We start from the raw sequence: 21,563 nt of genomic DNA on the forward strand, positions 1-21,563 counted from the left end.
CAGGGGTTCGGGGGGTTTATATATAGAATAACAGATCTCCGGGAGTGGGTTACAGGCTGGGATCTAATCCAGGAGTTCGGGGGGTTTATATATAGAATAACAGATCTCCGGGAGTGGGTTACAGGCTGGGATCTAATCCAGGAGTTCGGGGGGTTTATATATAGAATAACAGATCCCCGGGAGTGGGTTACAGGCTGGGATCTAATCCAGGGGTTCGGGGGGTTTATATACAGAATAACAGATCCCCCGGAGTGGGTTACAGGCTGGGATCTAATCCAGGGGTTCAGGGGGTTTATATATAGAATAACAGGTCCCCGGGAGTGGGTTACAGGCTGGGATCTAACCCAGGGGTTCGGTGGGTTTATATATAGAATAACAGATCCCCGGGAGTGGGTTACAGGCTGGGATCTAATCCAGGGGTTCGGGGGGGTTTATATAGAGAATAACAGATCTCCAGGAGTGGGTTACAGGCTGGGATCTAATCCAGGGGTTCGGGGGGCTTATATATAGAATAACAGGTCCCCGGGAGTGGGTTACAGGCTGGGATCTAACCCAGGGGTTCGGGGGGTTTATATATAGAATAACAGATCCCCGGGAGTGGGTTACAGGCTGGGATCTAATCCAGGGGTTCGGGGGGGTTTATATAGAGAATAACAGATCTCCAGGAGTGGGTTACAGGCTGGGATCTAATCCAGGGGTTCGGGGGGCTTATATATAGAATAACAGGTCCCCTGGAGTGGGTTACAGGCTGGGATCTAATCCAGGGGTTCGGGGGGTTTATATATAGAATAACAGATCTCCGGGAGTGGGTTACAGACTGGGATCTAATCCAGGGGTTCGGGGGGTTTATATACAGAATAACAGATCCCCAGGAGTGGGTTACAGACTGGGATCTAATCTGGGGGTTCGGTGGCGTTTATATATAGAATAACAGATCTCTGGGAGTGGGTTACAGGCTGGGATCTAATCCAGGGGTTCAGGGGATTTATATACAGAATACAGATCCCCAGGAGTGGGTTTCAGGCTGGGATCTAATCCAGGGGTCCGGGGGTTTACATTTAGAATAACAGATCCCCGGGAGTGGGTTTCAGGCTGGGATCTAATCCAGGGGTTTGGGTGGGGGGTTTATATATAGAATAACAGATCCCCGGGAGTGGATTACAGACTGGGATCTGACCCAGGGACTAGTGGGGTTTATATATAGAATAGCAGGTCCCTGGGAGTGGGTTGGAGACTGGGATCTAACCCAGGGACTCGTGGGGTTTATATACAGAATAACAGGTCCTAGTTTCCACTGTGAAGGCACCAGCAGAAACTGAGTTGAAATATTCACTGCCGTAGACACGATGTGACAACGTTGACACACTTTACTCACTTCAGTTGACAAGATTATGTACATCGACAGGCAGATCAATAATTCAACGCCCTTTCCTCGGGGGCTTGTGCTTCTAAATATGCCTCATCCCAGTACGGATCTGGGCGTGATTCAGTCGGGGACACGGGGGCACGGGGGCACAGGGCGACCGTTGTGGGGTGGGAAGGGGAGGCTCATATTACGAATGTGTTTTTGTACTGGTGACCCTACCCACCCCTCTCACTCTCCCAATAACCCCCCCACCCCCACTCCCTACCCCACATAGCCAGAACAGAGGACACCGCCGATCGCCACCAAGGATCCCAGGGGAGCTGCCACGAACCGGGGTAGAGGGAACGAGGGGTCCCTTCGGAGACAGGGGTTAGATCCAGGGATCTAGTGTGAGAGAGTGAGTGTGTGTGTGTGTCAATGTGAGACTGTGTGAGAGTGTGTGTGTGTGAGTGTGTGTGTGTGAGTGTGTGTGAGTGAGTGTGTGCGTGTGTGAGAGAGTGAGAGTGTGTGAGAGTGAGAGAGTGTGTGAGTGCGTGTGTGTGTGAGTGCGTGTGTGTGAGTGTAAGTGAGCGTGTGTGTGAGTGTGAGTGTATGTGAGTGAGTGTGTGCGTGTGTGAGCGTGTGTGTGTGAGTGTGAGTGAGTGTGTGTGTGTGAGAGTATGTGTGAGTGAGTGTGTGTGTGTGTGAGTGTGTGTGTGTGTGAGAGAGTGTGTGAGAGTGAGAGTGTGTGTGTGTGTGAGTGTGTGTGTGTGTGTGTGAGTGTGCGCATGTGTGTGTGTGAGACTGTGTGAGTGTCAGTATGAGTGTGTGTGTGAGTGTGTCTGTGTGTGTGAGTGTGTGACTGTGTGTGAGTGTATGTGTGTGTGTGAGTGTGTGTGCGTGTGTGCGTGTGCGTGTGAGTGTGAGTGTGTGAGTGTGTGACTGTGTGTGTGTGTGAGTGTGAGTGTGTGTGTGAGTGTGCGCATGTGTGTGTGTGTGAGACTGTGTGTCAGTATGAGTGTGTGTGAGTGTGTGAGTGTATGTGTGTGTGTGTGTGAGTGTGTGAGTGTGAGTGAGTGTGAGTGTGTGACTCTGTGTGTGTATGTGTGTGTGTGAGTGTGTGTGTGTGAGAGTGTGTGTGTGTGAGTGTATGAGTGTGTGAGTGTGTGTGTGATGGGGACTGTGGTCTTGAAGAAGGGGTCAGTGGGGTACCATGGGATGAGTGGGATGGAGGGTCGGCTGTGCTGTGAGACTGTGAGAGAGAGGGGGAGGGAGAGATGTAGAGAGAGATGGAGAGGTGGAGAGAGGGGAGAAGATGGGGGAGTCAGTGAGGAGAGAGAGAGAGAACAAGGGCAGCAATCGGACTTTCATTTGGAGAGAGACGGTCTGGTGACGAGGGTCAGCCTGGCTTCCTGAGGGGCAGCTCGTGTCCGGTGAGCCTGGCTGAAATCTTTGAGGACGCCACAAGGCCCGTCGAAGAAGGCAGCGCAGCGGAGGTGGAGGGTTAATGCGCCGTTGGACAAGGCTCCTTCAGAAGATCAGGAGGCACCAGATCCCAGGAAAGGTGGGGACAGAACTGGTTTGCCCTCAGACGGCTGTACTTGGGGCGTATTCTGCCCGGAGGTCGGTGACCGCTGCTGTTCCGGGGGGGAACCTGTCTGTCCTTTGCGGTTTTCACAAACGACTTGGGTTGAGGAAGGGGAGGGGCGGGTCGGTAACTTAGGAAGACGACACGGAGGTCGGTGGAGTTGAGGAGAGAGGGCGGACGGCTGTCGTGGGTGACAACGAGACAGAGACCGGACGCAGGGCTGGGCCGAGAGGTGGCAGATGCAGTTCAAAGTGAGGACTGGTTCACTTTGCAAGGTCAAGCTGGAGGCAGATTCAACAGGATGCTGCCTGGATTAGAGAGGGTGCAGAGGAGATTCACCAGGATGCTGCCTGGATTAGAGAGGGTGCAGAGGAGATTCACCAGGATGCTGCCTGGATTAGAGAGGGTGCAGAGGAGATTCACCAGGATGCTGCCTGGATTAGAGAGGGTGCAGAGGAGATTCAACAGGATGCTGCCTGGATTAGAGAGGGTGCAGAGGAGATTCACCAGGATGCTGACTGGATTAGAGAGGGTGCAGAGGAGATTCACCACGACGCTGCCTGGATTAGAGAGGGTGCAAAGGAGATTCACCAGGATGCTGACTGGATCAGAGAGGGTGCAGAGGAGATTCAACAGGATGCTGCCTGGATTAGAGAGGGTGCAGAGGAGATTCGCCAGGATGTTGCCTGGATTAGAGAGGGTGCAGAGGAGATTCACCAGGATGCTGCCTGGATCAGAGAGGGTACAGAGGAGATTCACCAGGATACTGCCTGGATTAGAGAGGGTGCAGAGGAGATTCACCAGGATGCTGCCTGGATTAGAGAGGGTGCAGAGGAGATTCACCAGGATGCTGCCTGGATTAGAGAGGGTGCAGAGGAGATTCACCAGGATGCTGCCTGGATCAGAGAGGGTACAGAGGAGATTCACCAGGATGCTGCCTGGATTAGAGAGGGTGCAGAGGAGATTCACCAGGATGCTGCCTGGATTAGAGAGGGTGCAGAGGAGATTCACCAGGATGCTGCCTGGATTAGAGAGGGTGCAGAGGAGATTCACCAGGATGCTGCCTGGATTAGAGAGGGTGCAGAGGAGATTCACCAGGACGCTGCCTGGATTGGAGAGCGTGTCTCATGAGGGAAGGGTGAGCGAGCTCGGGCTTTTACGTTTGGAGCGAAGGAGGATGAGAGGCAGCGTGATAGAGGTGCACAAGATGATGCAAGGTCACAGATCTCAAGCTGGCCACACGCAGAGACAAAGAGCTGGAGTCACGAAGCAGGGAGCGGAGGGCAGAAAGCGAGACGGGGGTCGTTCTCGACAGGCAGCCGGCCAAGGTTCAGAACTGGACCCAGCCTGTCTGAGCGGACGTCTCGTCCGAGGCACACCTTAAGTGAGAGAGAAGGAGACAGGCCACAATCACACAGCAGACAAGAGAAGAGAAGAGACTAGAAGAAACAGGAAAAACTCTGCAGCGTATAGGTCGATCTTAACAGTGTGTCAGTATTTACATAAGGCCCCGGGGAGTGTGTCTGTATTTACAGGGGATCCCGGGGAGTGTGTCTGTATTTACAGGGGATCCCGGGGAGTGTGTCTGTATTTACAGGGCGTCCCGGGCAGTGTGTCAGTACTTACAGGGGGTCCCGGGGAGTGTGTCAGTATTTACAGGGTGTCCCGGGGAGTGTGTCTGTATTTACAGGGCGTCCCGGGCAGTGTGTCAGTACTTACAGGGGGTCCCGGGGAGTGTGTCAGTATTTACAGGGGGTCCCGAGGAGGATGTCAGTATTTACAGGGTGTCCCGGGGAGTGTGTCAGTACTTACAGGGGGTCCCGGGGAGTGTGCCTGTATTTACAGTGGGTCCCGGGGAGTGTGTCTGTATTTACAGGGGGTCCCGGGGAGTGTGTCTGTATTTACAGGGGATCCCGGGGAGTGTGTCAGTATTTACAGGGGTTCCCAGGGAGTATGTCTGTATTTACAGTGGGTCCCAGGGAGTCTGTCTGTATTTACAGGAGATCCCAGGGAGTGTGTCTGTATTTACAGGAGATCCCAGGGAGTGTGTCAGTATTTACAGGGGATCCCGGGGAGTGTGTCTGTATTTACAGTGGGTCCCAGGGAGTGTGTCTGTATTTACAGGGGGTCCCGGGGAGTGTGTCTGTATTTACACAGGGGTCCCGGGGAGTGTTTCGGTATTTACAGAGGTTCACAGGGAGTCTGTCTGTATTTACAGGAGATCCCAGGGAGTGTGTCTGTATTTACAGGAGATCCCAGGGAGTGTGTCAGTATTTACAGGGGATCCCGGGGAGTGTGTCTGTATTTACAGGGGGTCCCGGGCAGTGTGTCAGTATTTACAGGGTATCCCAGGGAGTGTGTCAGTATTTACAGGGGGTCCTGGGGAGTGTGCCTGTATCTACAGGGGGTCCCGGCGAGTGTGTCTGTATTTACAGGGGGTCCCGGGGAGTGTGTCTGTATTTACAGGGGTTCCCAGGGAGTATGTCTGTATTTACAGTGGGTCCCAGGGAGTGTGTCTGTATTTACAGGGGGTTCCGGGGTGTGTGTCAGTATTTACCGGGGATCCCGGGGTGTGTGTCGGTATTTACAGGGGGTCCCGGGGAGGATGTCAGTATTTACAGAGTATCCCGGGGAGTGTGTCTGTATTTACAGGGGGTCCCGGGGAGTGTGTCAGTATTTACAGGGGGTCCCGGGGAGTGTGTCAGTATTTACACAGGGGTACCGGGGAGTGTTTCAGTATTTACAGGAGATCCGGGGAGTGTGTCTGTATTTACAGGGGAACCCGGGGAGTGTGTCTGTATTTACACAGGGGTCCCGGGGAGTGTTTCGGTATTTACAGGGGTTCACGGGGAGTCTGTCTGTATTTACAGGAGATCCCAGGGAGAGTGTCTGTATTTACAGGAGATCCCAGGGAGTGTGTCAGTATTTACAGTGGATCCCGGGGAGTGTGTCTGTATTTACAGGGGGTCCCGGGCAGTGTGTCAGTATTTACAGGGTATCCCAGGGAGTGTGTCAGTATTTACAGGGGGTCCCGGGGAGTGTGCCTGTATCTACAGGGGGTCCCGGCGAGTGTGTCTGTATTTACAGGGGGTCCCGGGGAGTGTGTCTGTTTTTACAGGGGGTCCCGGGGAGTGTGTCAGTATTTACAGGGGATCCCGGTGATTGTGTCTGTATTTACAGGGGTCTTGGGGAGTGTGTCAGTATTTTCAGGAGATCCCGGGGTGTGTGTCAGTATTTACCGGGGATCCCGGGGTGTGTGTCGGTATTTACAGGGGGTCCCGGGGAGGATGTCAGTATTTACAGAGTATCCCGGGGAGTGTGTCTGTATTTACAGGGGGTCCCGGGGAGTGTGTCAGTATTTACAGAGTATCCCGGGGAGTGTGTCTGTATTTACAGGGGGTCCCGGGGAGTGTGTCTGTATTTACAGGGGGTCCCGGGGAGTGTGTCTGTATTTACAGGGGGTCCCGGGCAGTGTGTGGGTATTTACAGGGGTTCCCAGGGAGTGTGTCTGTATTTACAGGGGGTCCCGGGGAGTGTGTCAGTATTTACACAGGGGTCCCGGGGAGTGTTTCAGTATTTACAGGAGATTCCGGGGAGTGTGTCTGTATTTACAGGGGATCCTGGGGAGTGTGTCAGTATTTACAGGGGAACCCGGGGAGTGTGTCAGTATTTACACAGGGGTCCCGGGGAGTGTTTCGGTATTTACAGGGGATCACGGGGAGTGTGCCAGTGTTTACAGGGGGCCCCGGGGAGTGTGTCTGTATTTACAGGGGGCCCCGGGGAGTGTGTCTGTATTTACAGGGGAACCCGGGGAGTGTTTCAGTATTTACAGGAGATTCCGGGGAGTGTGCCTGTATTTACAGTGGGTCCCGGGGAGTGTGTCTGTATTTACAGGGGGTCCCGGGCAGTGTGTGGGTATTTACAGGGGTTCCCAGGGAGTGTGTCTGTATTTACAGGGGGTCCCGGGGAGTGTGTCAGTATTTACACAGGGGTCCCGGGGAGTGTTTCAGTATTTACAGGAGATTCCGGGGAGTGTGTCTGTATTTACAGGGGATCCTGGGGAGTGTGTCTGTATTTACAGGGGAACCCGGGGAGTGTGTCAGTATTTACACAGGGGTCCCGGGGAGTGTTTCGGTATTTACAGGGGATCACGGGGAGTGTGCCAGTGTTTACAGGGGGCCCCGGGGAGTGTGTCTGTATTTACAGGGGGCCCCGGGGAGTGTGTCTGTATTTACAGGGGAACCCGGGGAGTGTTTCAGTATTTACAGGAGATTCCGGGGAGTGTGCCTGTATTTACAGTGGGTCCCGGGGAGTGTGTCTGTATTTACACAGGGGTCCCGGGGAGTGTTTCGGTATTTACAGGGGATCCCGGGGAGTGTGCCTGTATTTACAGTGGGTCCCAGGGAGTGTGTCTGTATTTACAGGGGGTCCCGGGGAGTGTGTCTGTATTTACACAGGGGTCCCGGGGAGTGTTTCGGTATTTACAGGGGTTCACGGGGAGTCTGTCTGTATTTACAGGAGATCCCAGGGAGTGTGTCTGTATTTACAGGAGATCCCAGGGAGTGTGTCAGTATTTACAGGGGATCCCGGGGAGTGTGTCTGTATTTACAGTGGGTCCCAGGGAGTGTGTCTGTATTTACAGGGGGTCCCGGGGAGTGTGTCTGTATTTACACAGGGGTCCCGGGGAGTGTTTCGGTATTTACAGGGGTTCACAGGGAGTCTGTCTGTATTTACAGGAGATCCCAGGGAGTGTGTCTGTATTTACAGGAGATCCCAGGGAGTGTGTCAGTATTTACAGGGGATCCCGGGGAGTGTGTCTGTATTTACAGGGGGTCCCGGGCAGTGTGTCAGTATTTACAGGGTATCCCAGGGAGTGTGTCAGTATTTACAGGGGGTCCTGGGGAGTGTGCCTGTATCTACAGGGGGTCCCGGCGAGTGTGTCTGTATTTACAGGGGGTCCCGGGGAGTGTGTCTGTATTTACAGGGGTTCCCAGGGAGTATGTCTGTATTTACAGTGGGTCCCAGGGAGTGTGTCTGTATTTACAGGGGGTCCCGGGGTGTGTGTCAGTATTTACCGGGGATCCCGGGGTGTGTGTCGGTATTTACAGGGGGTCCCGGGGAGGATGTCAGTATTTACAGAGTATCCCGGGGAGTGTGTCTGTATTTCCAGGGGGTCCCGGGGAGTGTGTCAGTATTTACAGGGGGTCACGGGGAGTGTGTCAGTATTTACACAGGGGTACCGGGGAGTGTTTCAGTATTTACAGGAGATCCCGGGGAGTGTGTCTGTATTTACAGGGGAACCCGGGGAGTGTGTCTGTATTTACACAGGGGTCCCGGGGAGTGTTTCGGTATTTACAGGGGTTCACGGGGAGTCTGTCTGTATTTACAGGAGATCCCAGGGAGTGTGTCTGTATTTACAGGAGATCCCAGGGAGTGTGTCAGTATTTACAGGGGATCCCGGGGAGTGTGTCTGTATTTACAGGGGGTCCCGGGCAGTGTGTCAGTATTTACAGGGTATCCCGGGGAGTGTGTCAGTATTTACAGGGGGTCCTGGGGAGTGTGCCTGTATCTACAGGGGGTCCCGGCGAGTGTGTCTGTATTTACAGGGGGTCCCGGGGAGTGTGTCTGTTTATACAGGGGGTCCCGGGGAGTGTGTCAGTATTTACAGGGGATCCCGGTGATTGTGTCTGTATTTACAGGGGTCTTGGGGAGTGTGTCAGTATTTTCAGGAGATCCCGGGGTGTGTGTCAGTATTTACCGGGGATCCAGGGGTGTGTGTCGGTATTTACAGGGGGTCCCGGGGAGGATGTCAGTATTTACAGAGTATCCCGGGGAGTGTGTCTGTATTTACAGGGGGTCCCGGGGAGTGTGTCAGTATTTACAGAGTATCCCGGGGAGTGTGTCTGTATTTACAGGGGGTCCCGGGGAGTGTGTCAGTATTTACAGGGGATCCTGGGGAGTGTGTCTGTATTTACAGGGGAACCCGGGGAGTGTGTCTGTATTTACACAGGGGTCCCGGGGAGTGTTTCAGTATTTACAGGGTGTCCCGGGGAGTGTGTCAGTATTTACAGGGGGTCCCGGGGAGTGTGTCTGTATTTACAGGGGAACCCGGGGAGTGTGTCTGTATTTACAGGGGGTCCCGGGGAGTGTGTGGGTATTTACAGGGGTTCCCAGGGAGTGTGTCAGTATTTACAGGGGATCCCGGGGAGTGTGTCAGTATTTACAGGAGTTCCCGGGGTGTGTGTCAGTGTTTACAGGGGGTCCCGGGGAGTGTGTCTGTATTTACAGGGGGTCACGGGGAGTGTGTCAGTATTTACAGGGGGTCCCGGGGAGTGTGTGGGTATTTACAGGGATTCCCAGGGAGTGTGTCTGTATTTACAGTGGGTCCCGGGGAGTGTGTCTGTATTTACAGTGGGTCCCGGGGAGTGTGTCTGTATTTACAGGGGGTCCCGGGGAGTGTTTCGGTATTTACAGGGGTTCACGGGGAGTGTGTCTGTATTTACAGGAGATCCCGGGGAGTGTGTCAGTATTTACAGGGGATCCCGGGGAGTGTGTCTGAATTTACAGTGGGTCCCGGGGAGTGTGTCTGTATTTACAGGGTGTCCCGGGGAGTGTGTCAGTATTTACAGTGGGTCCCGGGGAGTGTGTCTGTATTTACAGGGTGTCCCGGGGAGTGTGTCTGTATTTACAGGGGGTCCCGGGGAGTGTGTCAGTATTTACAGGGGATCCCGGGGTGTGTGTCGGTATTTACAGGGGGTCCCGGGGAGGATGTCAGTATTTACAGAGTATCCCGGGGAGTGTGTCTGTATTTACAGGGGGTCCCGGGGAGTGTGTCAGTATTTACAGAGTATCCCGGGGAGTGTGTCTGTATTTACAGGGGGTCCCGGGGAGTGTGTCAGTATTTACAGGGGGTCCCGGGGAGTGTGTCTGTATTTACAGGGGGTCCCGGGGAGTGTGTCAGTATTTACAGGGGATCCTGGGGAGTGTGTCTGTATTTACAGGGGGTCCCGGGGAGTGTGTCAGTATTTACACAGGGGTCCCGGGGAGTGTTTCAGTATTAACAGGGGATCACGGGGAGTGTGCCAGTATTTACAGGGGATCCTGGGGAGTGTGTCTGTATTTACAGGGGAACCCGGGGAGTGTGTCTGTATTTACAGGGGAACCCGGGGAGGATGTCAGTATTTACAGGGTATCCCGGGGAGTGTGTGGGTATTTACAGGGGGTCCTGGGGAGTGTGTCTGTATTTACAGGGGTTCACGGGGAGTGTGTTTGTATTTACAGGGGGTCCCGGGGAGTGTGTCAGTATTTACAGGAGATCCCAGGGAGGATGTCAGTATTTACAGGGTATCCCGGGGAGTGTGTCTGTATTTACTGTGGGTACCGGGGAGCGTGTCGGTATTTACAGAGTGTCCCGGGGAGTGTGTCTCTACTTACTGGGGGTCCCGGGGAGTGTGCCTGTATTTACAGGGTATCCCGGGGAGTGTGTCAGTATTTACAGGGGGTCCCGGGGAGTGTGTCTGTATTTACTGTGGGTACCGGGGAGTGTGTCGGTATTTACAGAGTGTCCCGGGGAGTGTGTCTCTGCTTACTGGGGGTCCCGGGGAGTGTGCCTGTATTTACAGGGGGTCCCGGGGAGTGTGTCTGTATTTACAGGGGGTCCCGGAGAGTATTTACAGGGTCTCCCGGGGAGTGTGTGGGTATTTACAGGGGTTCCCAGGGAGTGTGTCTGTATTTACAGAGGGTCCCAGGGAGTGTGTCAGTATTTACACAGGGGTCCCGGGGAGTGTGTCTGTATTTACAGGGGGTCCCGGGGAGTGTTTCGGTATTTACAGGGGTTCACGGGGAGTGTGTCTGTATTTACAGGAGATCCCGGGGAGTGTGTCAGTATTTACAGGGGATCCCGGGGAGTGTGTCTGAATTTACAGTGGGTCCCGGGGAGTGTGTCTGTATTTACAGGGTGTCCCGGGGAGTGTGTCAGTATTTACAGGGGGTCCCGGGGAGTGTGTCTGTATTTACAGGGGATCCCGGGGAGTGTGTCTGTATTTACAGGGGAACCCGGGGAGTGTGTCAGTATTTACAGGGGATCCCGGGGAGTGTGTCTGTATTTACAGGGGGTCCCGGGGAGTGTGTCTGTATTTACAGGGGAACCCGGGGAGTGTGTCAGTATTTACAGGGGATCCCGGGGAGTGTGTCAGTATTTACAGGAGTTCCCGGGGAGTGTGTCACTGTTTACAGGGGTCCCGGGGAGTGTGTCTGTATTTACAGGGTGTCCCGGGGAGTGTGTCAGTATTTACAGGGGATCCCGGGGAGTGTGTCTGTATTTACAGGGGGTCCCGGGGAGTGTGTCTGTATTTACAGGGGAACCCGGGGAGTGTGTCAGTATTTACAGGGGATCCCGGGGAGTGTGTCAGTATTTACAGGAGTTCCCGGGGAGTGTGTCACTGTTTACAGGGGTCCCGGGGAGTGTGTCTGTATTTACAGGGTGTCCCGGGGAGTGTGTCAGTATTTACAGGGGGTCCCGGGGAGTGTGTGGGTATTTACAGGGATTCCCAGGGAGTGTGTCTGTATTTACAGTGGGTCCCGGGGAGTGTGTCTGTATTTACAGGGGGTCCCGGGGAGTGTGTCTGTATTTACAGGGGAACCCGGGGAGTGTGTCAGTATTTACAGGAGTTCCCGGGGAGTGTGTCACTGTTTACAGGGGTCCCGGGGAGTGTGTCTGTATTTACAGGGTGTCCCGGGGAGTGTGTCAGTATTTACAGGGGGTCCCGGGGAGTGTGTGGGTATTTACAGGGATTCCCAGGGAGTGTGTCTGTATTTACAGGGTATCCCGGGGAGTGTGTGGGTATTTACAGGGGGTCCTGGGGAGTGTGTCTGTATTTACAGGGGTTCACGGGGAGTGTGTTTGTATTTACAGGGGGTCCCGGGGAGTGTGTCAGTATTTACAGGAGATCCCAGGGAGGATGTCAGTATTTACAGGGTATCCCGGGGAGTGTGTCTGTATTTACTGTGGGTACCGGGGAGCGTGTCGGTATTTACAGAGTGTCCCGGGGAGTGTGTCTCTACTTACTGGGGGTCCCGGGGAGTGTGCCTGTATTTACAGGGTATCCCGGGGAGTGTGTCAGTATTTACAGGGGGTCCCGGGGAGTGTGTCTGTATTTACTGTGGGTACCGGGGAGTGTGTCGGTATTTACAGAGTGTCCCGGGGAGTGTGTCTCTACTTACTGGGGGTCCCGGGGAGTGTGCCTGTATTTACAGGGGGTCCCGGGGAGTGTGTCTGTATTTACAGGGGGTCCCGGAGAGTCTGTGGGTATTTACAGGGTCTCCCGGGGAGTGTGTGGGTATTTACAGGGGTTCCCAGGGAGTGTGTCTGTATTTACAGGGGGTCCCAGGGAGTGTGTCAGTATTTACACAGGGGTCCCGGGGAGTGTGTCTGTATTTACAGGGGGTCCCGGGGAGTGTTTCGGTATTTACAGGGTGTCCCGGGGAGTGTGTCAGTATTTACAGGGGGTCCCGGGGAGTGTGTGGGTATTTACAGGGATTCCCAGGGAGTGTGTCTGTATTTACAGTGGGTCCCGGGGAGTGTGTCTGTATTTACAGGGTATCCCGGGGAGTGTGTCTGTATTTACAGGGGGTCCCGGGGAGTGTGTCTGTATTTACAGGGGTTCCCAGGGAGTATGTCTGTATTTACAGTGGGTCCCAGGGAGTGTGTCTGTATTTACAGGGGGTCCCGGGGTGTGTGTCAGTATTTACCGGGGATCCCGGGGTGTGTGTCTGTATTTACTGTGGGTACCGGGGAGCGTGTCGGTATTTACAGAGTATCCCGGGGAGTGTGTCTGTATTTCCAGGGGGTCCCGGGGAGTGTGTCAGTATTTACAGGGGGTCACGGGGAGTGTGTCAGTATTTACACAGGGGTACCGGGGAGTGTTTCAGTATTTACAGGAGATCCCGGGGAGTGTGTCTGTATTTACAGGGGAACCCGGGGAGTGTGTCTGTATTTACACAGGGGTCCCGGGGAGTGTTTCGGTATTTACAGGGGTTCACGGGGAGTCTGTCTGTATTTACAGGAGATCCCAGGGAGTGTGTCTGTATTTACAGGAGATCCCAGGGAGTGTGTCAGTATTTACAGGGGATCCCGGGGAGTGTGTCTGTATTTACAGGGGGTCCCGGGCAGTGTGTCAGTATTTACAGGGTATCCCGGGGAGTGTGTCAGTATTTACAGGGGGTCCTGGGGAGTGTGCCTGTATCTACAGGGGGTCCCGGCGAGTGTGTCTGTATTTACAGGGGGTCCCGGGGAGTGTGTCTGTTTATACAGGGGGTCCCGGGGAGTGTGTCAGTATTTACAGGGGATCCCGGTGATTGTGTCTGTATTTACAGGGGTCTTGGGGAGTGTGTCAGTATTTTCAGGAGATCCCGGGGTGTGTGTCAGTATTTACCGGGGATCCAGGGGTGTGTGTCGGTATTTACAGGGGGTCCCGGGGAGGATGTCAGTATTTACAGAGTATCCCGGGGAGTGTGTCTGTATTTACAGGGGGTCCCGGGGAGTGTGTCAGTATTTACAGAGTATCCCGGGGAGTGTGTCTGTATTTACAGGGGGTCCCGGGGAGTGTGTCAGTATTTACAGGGGATCCTGGGGAGTGTGTCTGTATTTACAGGGGAACCCGGGGAGTGTGTCTGTATTTACACAGGGGTCCCGGGGAGTGTTTCAGTATTTACAGGGTGTCCCGGGGAGTGTGTCAGTATTTACAGGGGGTCCCGGGGAGTGTGTCTGTATTTACAGGGGAACCCGGGGAGTGTGTCTGTATTTACAGGGGGTCCCGGGGAGTGTGTGGGTATTTACAGGGGTTCCCAGGGAGTGTGTCAGTATTTACAGGGGATCCCGGGGAGTGTGTCAGTATTTACAGGAGTTCCCGGGGTGTGTGTCAGTGTTTACAGGGGGTCCCGGGGAGTGTGTCTGTATTTACAGGGGGTCACGGGGAGTGTGTCAGTATTTACAGGGGGTCCCGGGGAGTGTGTGGGTATTTACAGGGATTCCCAGGGAGTGTGTCTGTATTTACAGTGGGTCCCGGGGAGTGTGTCTGTATTTACAGTGGGTCCCGGGGAGTGTGTCTGTATTTACAGGGGGTCCCGGGGAGTGTTTCGGTATTTACAGGGGTTCACGGGGAGTGTGTCTGTATTTACAGGAGATCCCGGGGAGTGTGTCAGTATTTACAGGGGATCCCGGGGAGTGTGTCTGAATTTACAGTGGGTCCCGGGGAGTGTGTCTGTATTTACAGGGTGTCCCGGGGAGTGTGTCAGTATTTACAGTGGGTCCCGGGGAGTGTGTGGGTATTTACAGAGTGTCCCGGGGAGTGTGTCTCTGCTTACTGGGGGTCCCGGGGAGTGTGCCTGTATTTACAGGGGGTCCCGGGGAGTGTGTCTGTATTTACAGGGGGTCCCGGAGAGTATTTACAGGGTCTCCCGGGGAGTGTGTGGGTATTTACAGGGGTTCCCAGGGAGTGTGTCTGTATTTACAGGGGGTCCCAGGGAGTGTGTCAGTATTTACACAGGGGTCCCGGGGAGTGTGTCTGTATTTACAGGGGGTCCCGGGGAGTGTTTCGGTATTTACAGGGGTTCACGGGGAGTGTGTCTGTATTTACAGGAGATCCCGGGGAGTGTGTCAGTATTTACAGGGGATCCCGGGGAGTGTGTCTGAATTTACAGTGGGTCCCGGGGAGTGTGTCTGTATTTACAGGGTGTCCCGGGGAGTGTGTCAGTATTTACAGGGGGTCCCGGGGAGTGTGTCTGTATTTACAGGGGATCCCGGGGAGTGTGTCTGTATTTACAGGGGAACCCGGGGAGTGTGTCAGTATTTACAGGGGATCCCGGGGAGTGTGTCTGTATTTACAGGGGGTCCCGGGGAGTGTGTCTGTATTTACAGGGGAACCCGGGGAGTGTGTCAGTATTTACAGGGGATCCCGGGGAGTGTGTCAGTATTTACAGGAGTTCCCGGGGAGTGTGTCACTGTTTACAGGGGTCCCGGGGAGTGTGTCTGTATTTACAGGGTGTCCCGGGGAGTGTGTCAGTATTTACAGGGGGTCCCGGGGAGTGTGTGGGTATTTACAGGGATTCCCAGGGAGTGTGTCTGTATTTACAGTGGGTCCCGGGGAGTGTGTCTGTATTTACAGGGTATCCCGGGGAGTGTGTGGGTATTTACAGGGGGTCCTGGGGAGTGTGTCTGTATTTACAGGGGTTCACGGGGAGTGTGTTTGTATTTACAGGGGGTCCCGGGGAGTGTGTCAGTATTTACAGGAGATCCCAGGGAGGATGTCAGTATTTACAGGGTATCCCGGGGAGTGTGTCTGTATTTACTGTGGGTACCGGGGAGCGTGTCGGTATTTACAGAGTGTCCCGGGGAGTGTGTCTCTACTTACTGGGGGTCCCGGGGAGTGTGCCTGTATTTACAGGGTATCCCGGGGAGTGTGTCAGTATTTACAGGGGGTCCCGGGGAGTGTGTCTGTATTTACTGTGGGTACCGGGGAGTGTGTCGGTATTTACAGAGTGTCCCGGGGAGTGTGTCTCTACTTACTGGGGGTCCCGGGGAGTGTGCCTGTATTTACAGGGGGTCCCGGGGAGTGTGTCTGTATTTACAGGGGGTCCCGGAGAGTCTGTGGGTATTTACAGGGTCTCCCGGGGAGTGTGTGGGTATTTACAGGGGTTCCCAGGGAGTGTGTCTGTATTTACAGGGGGTCCCAGGGAGTGTGTCAGTATTTACACAGGGGTCCCGGGGAGTGTGTCTGTATTTACAGGGGGTCCCGGGGAGTGTTTCGGTATTTACAGGGTGTCCCGGGGAGTGTGTCAGTATTTACAGGGGGTCCCGGGGAGTGTGTGGGTATTTACAGGGATTCCCAGGGAGTGTGTCTGTATTTACAGTGGGTCCCGGGGAGTGTGTCTGTATTTACAGGGTATCCCGGGGAGTGTGTCTGTATTTACAGGGGGTCCCGGGGAGTGTGTCTGTATTTACAGGGGTTCCCAGGGAGTATGTCTGTATTTACAGTGGGTCCCAGGGAGTGTGTCTGTATTTACAGGGGGTCCCGGGGTGTGTGTCAGTATTTACCGGGGATCCCGGGGTGTGTGTCTGTATTTACTGTGGGTACCGGGGAGCGTGTCGGTATTTACAGAGTATCCCGGGGAGTGTGTCTGTATTTCCAGGGGGTCCCGGGGAGTGTGTCAGTATTTACAGGGGGTCACGGGGAGTGTGTCAGTATTTACACAGGGGTACCGGGGAGTGTTTCAGTATTTACAGGAGATCCCGGGGAGTGTGTCTGTATTTACAGGGGAACCCGGGGAGTGTGTCTGTATTTACACAGGGGTCCCGGGGAGTGTTTCGGTATTTACAGGGGTTCACGGGGAGTCTGTCTGTATTTACAGGAGATCCCAGGGAGTGTGTCTGTATTTACAGGAGATCCCAGGGAGTGTGTCAGTATTTACAGGGGATCCCGGGGAGTGTGTCTGTATTTACAGGGGGTCCCGGGCAGTGTGTCAGTATTTACAGGGTATCCCGGGGAGTGTGTCAGTATTTACAGGGGGTCCTGGGGAGTGTGCCTGTATCTACAGGGGGTCCCGGCGAGTGTGTCTGTATTTACAGGGGGTCCCGGGGAGTGTGTCTGTTTATACAGGGGGTCCCGGGGAGTGTGTCAGTATTTACAGGGGATCCCGGTGATTGTGTCTGTATTTACAGGGGTCTTGGGGAGTGTGTCAGTATTTTCAGGAGATCCCGGGGTGTGTGTCAGTATTTACCGGGGATCCAGGGGTGTGTGTCGGTATTTACAGGGGGTCCCGGGGAGGATGTCAGTATTTACAGAGTATCCCGGGGAGTGTGTCTGTATTTACAGGGGGTCCCGGGGAGTGTGTCAGTATTTACAGAGTATCCCGGGGAGTGTGTCTGTATTTACAGGGGGTCCCGGGGAGTGTGTCAGTATTTACAGGGGATCCTGGGGAGTGTGTCTGTATTTACAGGGGAACCCGGGGAGTGTGTCTGTATTTACACAGGGGTCCCGGGGAGTGTTTCAGTATTTACAGGGTGTCCCGGGGAGTGTGTCAGTATTTACAGGGGGTCCCGGGGAGTGTGTCTGTATTTACAGGGGAACCCGGGGAGTGTGTCTGTATTTACAGGGGGTCCCGGGGAGTGTGTGGGTATTTACAGGGGTTCCCAGGGAGTGTGTCAGTATTTACAGGGGATCCCGGGGAGTGTGTCAGTATTTACAGGAGTTCCCGGGGTGTGTGTCAGTGTTTACAGGGGGTCCCGGGGAGTGTGTCTGTATTTACAGGGGGTCACGGGGAGTGTGTCAGTATTTACAGGGGGTCCCGGGGAGTGTGTGGGTATTTACAGGGATTCCCAGGGAGTGTGTCTGTATTTACAGTGGGTCCCGGGGAGTGTGTCTGTATTTACAGTGGGTCCCGGGGAGTGTGTCTGTATTTACAGGGGGTCCCGGGGAGTGTTTCGGTATTTACAGGGGTTCACGGGGAGTGTGTCTGTATTTACAGGAGATCCCGGGGAGTGTGTCAGTATTTACAGGGGATCCCGGGGAGTGTGTCTGAATTTACAGTGGGTCCCGGGGAGTGTGTCTGTATTTACAGGGTGTCCCGGGGAGTGTGTCAGTATTTACAGTGGGTCCCGGGGAGTGTGTCTGTATTTACAGGGTGTCCCGGGGAGTGTGTCTGTATTTACAGGGGGTCCCGGGGAGTGTGTCAGTATTTACAGGGGATCCCGGGGTGTGTGTCGGTATTTACAGGGGGTCCCGGGGAGGATGTCAGTATTTACAGAGTATCCCGGGGAGTGTGTCTGTATTTACAGGGGGTCCCGGGGAGTGTGTCAGTATTTACAGAGTATCCCGGGGAGTGTGTCTGTATTTACAGGGGGTCCCGGGGAGTGTGTCAGTATTTACAGGGGGTCCCGGGGAGTGTGTCTGTATTTACAGGGGGTCCCGGGGAGTGTGTCAGTATTTACAGGGGATCCTGGGGAGTGTGTCTGTATTTACAGGGGGTCCCGGGGAGTGTGTCAGTATTTACACAGGGGTCCCGGGGAGTGTTTCAGTATTAACAGGGGATCACGGGGAGTGTGCCAGTATTTACAGGGGATCCTGGGGAGTGTGTCTGTATTTACAGGGGAACCCGGGGAGTGTGTCTGTATTTACAGGGGAACCCGGGGAGGATGTCAGTATTTACAGGGTATCCCGGGGAGTGTGTGGGTATTTACAGGGGGTCCTGGGGAGTGTGTCTGTATTTACAGGGGTTCACGGGGAGTGTGTTTGTATTTACAGGGGGTCCCGGGGAGTGTGTCAGTATTTACAGGAGATCCCAGGGAGGATGTCAGTATTTACAGGGTATCCCGGGGAGTGTGTCTGTATTTACTGTGGGTACCGGGGAGCGTGTCGGTATTTACAGAGTGTCCCGGGGAGTGTGTCTCTACTTACTGGGGATCCCGGGGAGTGTGCCTGTATTTACAGGGTATCCCGGGGAGTGTGTCAGTATTTACAGGGGGTCCCGGGGAGTGTGTCTGTATTTACTGTGGGTACCGGGGAGTGTGTCGGTATTTACAGAGTGTCCCGGGGAGTGTGTCTCTGCTTACTGGGGGTCCCGGGGAGTGTGCCTGTATTTACAGGGGGTCCCGGGGAGTGTGTCTGTATTTACAGGGGGTCCCGGAGAGTATTTACAGGGTCTCCCGGGGAGTGTGTGGGTATTTACAGGGGTTCCCAGGGAGTGTGTCTGTATTTACAGGGGGTCCCAGGGAGTGTGTCAGTATTTACACAGGGGTCCCGGGGAGTGTGTCTGTATTTACAGGGGGTCCCGGGGAGTGTTTCGGTATTTACAGGGGTTCACGGGGAGTGTGTCTGTATTTACAGGAGATCCCGGGGAGTGTGTCAGTATTTACAGGGGATCCCGGGGAGTGTGTCTGAATTTACAGTGGGTCCCGGGGAGTGTGTCTGTATTTACAGGGTGTCCCGGGGAGTGTGTCAGTATTTACAGGGGGTCCCGGGGAGTGTGTCTGTATTTACAGGGGATCCCGGGGAGTGTGTCTGTATTTACAGGGGAACCCGGGGAGTGTGTCAGTATTTACAGGGGATCCCGGGGAGTGTGTCTGTATTTACAGGGGGTCCCGGGGAGTGTGTCTGTATTTACAGGGGAACCCGGGGAGTATGTCAGTATTTACAGGGGATCCCGGGGAGTGTGTCAGTATTTACAGGAGTTCCCGGGGAGTGTGTCACTGTTTACAGGGGTCCCGGGGAGTGTGTCTGTATTTACAGGGTGTCCCGGGGAGTGTGTCAGTATTTACAGGGGGTCCCGGGGAGTGTGTGGGTATTTACAGGGATTCCCAGGGAGTGTGTCTGTATTTACAGTGGGTCCCGGGGAGTGTGTCTGTATTTACAGGGTATCCCGGGGAGTGTGTGGGTATTTACAGGGGGTCCTGGGGAGTGTGTCTGTATTTACAGGGGTTCACGGGGAGTGTGTTTGTATTTACAGGGGGTCCCGGGGAGTGTGTCAGTATTTACAGGAGATCCCAGGGAGGATGTCAGTATTTACAGGGTATCCCGGGGAGTGTGTCTGTATTTACTGTGGGTACCGGGGAGCGTGTCGGTATTTACAGAGTGTCCCGGGGAGTGTGTCTCTACTTACTGGGGGTCCCGGGGAGTGTGCCTGTATTTACAGGGTATCCCGGGGAGTGTGTCAGTATTTACAGGGGGTCCCGGGGAGTGTGTCTGTATTTACTGTGGGTACCGGGGAGTGTGTCGGTATTTACAGAGTGTCCCGGGGAGTGTGTCTCTACTTACTGGGGGTCCCGGGGAGTGTGCCTGTATTTACAGGGGGTCCCGGGGAGTGTGTCTGTATTTACAGGGGGTCCCGGAGAGTCTGTGGGTATTTACAGGGTCTCCCGGGGAGTGTGTGGGTATTTACAGGGGTTCCCAGGGAGTGTGTCTGTATTTACAGGGGGTCCCAGGGAGTGTGTCAGTATTTACACAGGGGTCCCGGGGAGTGTGTCTGTATTTACAGGGGGTCCCGGGGAGTGTTTCGGTATTTACAGGGTGTCCCGGGGAGTGTGTCAGTATTTACAGGGGGTCCCGGGGAGTGTGTGGGTATTTACAGGGATTCCCAGGGAGTGTGTCTGTATTTACAGTGGGTCCCGGGGAGTGTGTCTGTATTTACAGGGTATCCCGGGGAGTGTGTGGGTATTTACAGGGGGTCCTGGGGAGTGTGTCTGTATTTACAGGGGTTCACGGGGAGTGTGTTTGTATTTACAGGGGGTCCCGGGGAGTGTGTCAGTATTTACAGGAGATCCCAGGGAGGATGTCAGTATTTACAGGGTATCCCGGGGAGTGTGTCTGTATTTACTGTGGGTACCGGGGAGCGTGTCGGTATTTACAGAGTGTCCCGGGGAGTGTGTCTCTACTTACTGGGGGTCCCGGGGAGTGTGCCTGTATTTACAGGGTATCCCGGGGAGTGTGTCAGTATTTACAGGGGGTCCCGGGGAGTGTGTCTGTATTTACTGTGGGTACCGGGGAGTGTGTCGGTATTTACAGAGTGTCCCGGGGAGTGTGTCTCTACTTACTGGGGGTCCCGGGGAGTGTGCCTGTATTTACAGGGGGTCCCGGGGAGTGTGTCTGTATTTACAGGGGGTCCCGGAGAGTCTGTGGGTATTTACAGGGTCTCCCGGGGAGTGTGTGGGTATTTACAGGGGTTCCCAGGGAGTGTGTCTGTATTTACAGGGGGTCCCAGGGAGTGTGTCAGTATTTACACAGGGGTCCCGGGGAGTGTGTCTGTATTTACAGGGGGTCCCGGGGAGTGTTTCGGTATTTACAGGGGTTCACGGGGAGTGTGTCTGTATTTACAGGAGATCCCGGGGAGTGTGTCAGTATTTACAGGGGATCCCGGGGAGTGTGTCTGAATTTACAGTGGGTCCCGGGGAGTGTGTCTGTATTTACAGGGTGTCCCGGGGAGTGTGTCAGTATTTACAGGGGGTCCCGGGGAGTGTGTCTGTATTTACAGGGGTTCACGGGGAGTGTGTCTGTATTTACAGGAGATCCCGGGGAGTGTGTCAGTATTTACAGGGGATCCCGGGGAGTGTGTCTGAATTTACAGTGGGTCCCGGGGAGTGTGTCTGTATTTACAGGGTGTCCCGGGGAGTGTGTCAGTATTTACAGGGGGTCCCGGGGAGTGTGTCTGTATTTACAGGGGAACCCGGGGAGTGTGTCTGTATTTACAGGGGATCCCGGGGAGTGTGTGGGTATTTACAGGGGTTCCCAGGGAGTGTGTCAGTATTTACAGGGGATCCCGGGGAGTGTGTCAGTATTTACAGGGGGTCCCGGGGAGTGTGTCAGTATTTACAGGGGATCCCGGGGAGTGTGTCTGTATTTACAGGGGTTCCCAGGGAGTGTGTCAGTATTTACAGGGGGTCACGGGGAGTGTGTCAGTATTTACAGGGGGTCCCGGGGAGTGTGTGGGTATTTACAGGGATTCCCAGGGAGTGTGTCTGTATTTACAGTGGGTCCCGGGGAGTGTGTCAGTATTTACACAGGGGTCCCGGGGAGTGTGTCTGTATTTACAGGGGGTCCCGGGGAGTGTTTCGGTATTTACAGGGGTTCACGGGGAGTGTGT

General features: G+C 54.6%; 1 protein-coding gene across 2 annotated transcripts in view; it reads right to left on the bottom strand.

Annotated features, from left to right (window-relative positions):
- Positions 1-1,617: 1,617 nt before the first annotated feature.
- The window catches only part of LOC140192634 (adaptin ear-binding coat-associated protein 2-like), a 48,816-nt gene continuing 28,870 nt past the window's right edge, over positions 1,618-21,563 (bottom strand). For both annotated transcript variants that reach the window (XM_072250169.1, XM_072250168.1), the window contains one exon: positions 1,618-4,312. In XM_072250169.1, coding sequence (XP_072106270.1) covers positions 4,264-4,312 — 49 coding nt within the window. In that variant the 3' untranslated portion in view covers positions 1,618-4,263. The remainder of the gene's footprint in view (positions 4,313-21,563) is intronic.

This window comes from Mobula birostris, unplaced genomic scaffold (assembly GCF_030028105.1).
Source record: "Mobula birostris isolate sMobBir1 unplaced genomic scaffold, sMobBir1.hap1 scaffold_1874, whole genome shotgun sequence".
Taxonomy (NCBI): Eukaryota; Metazoa; Chordata; class Chondrichthyes; order Myliobatiformes; family Myliobatidae; genus Mobula; species Mobula birostris.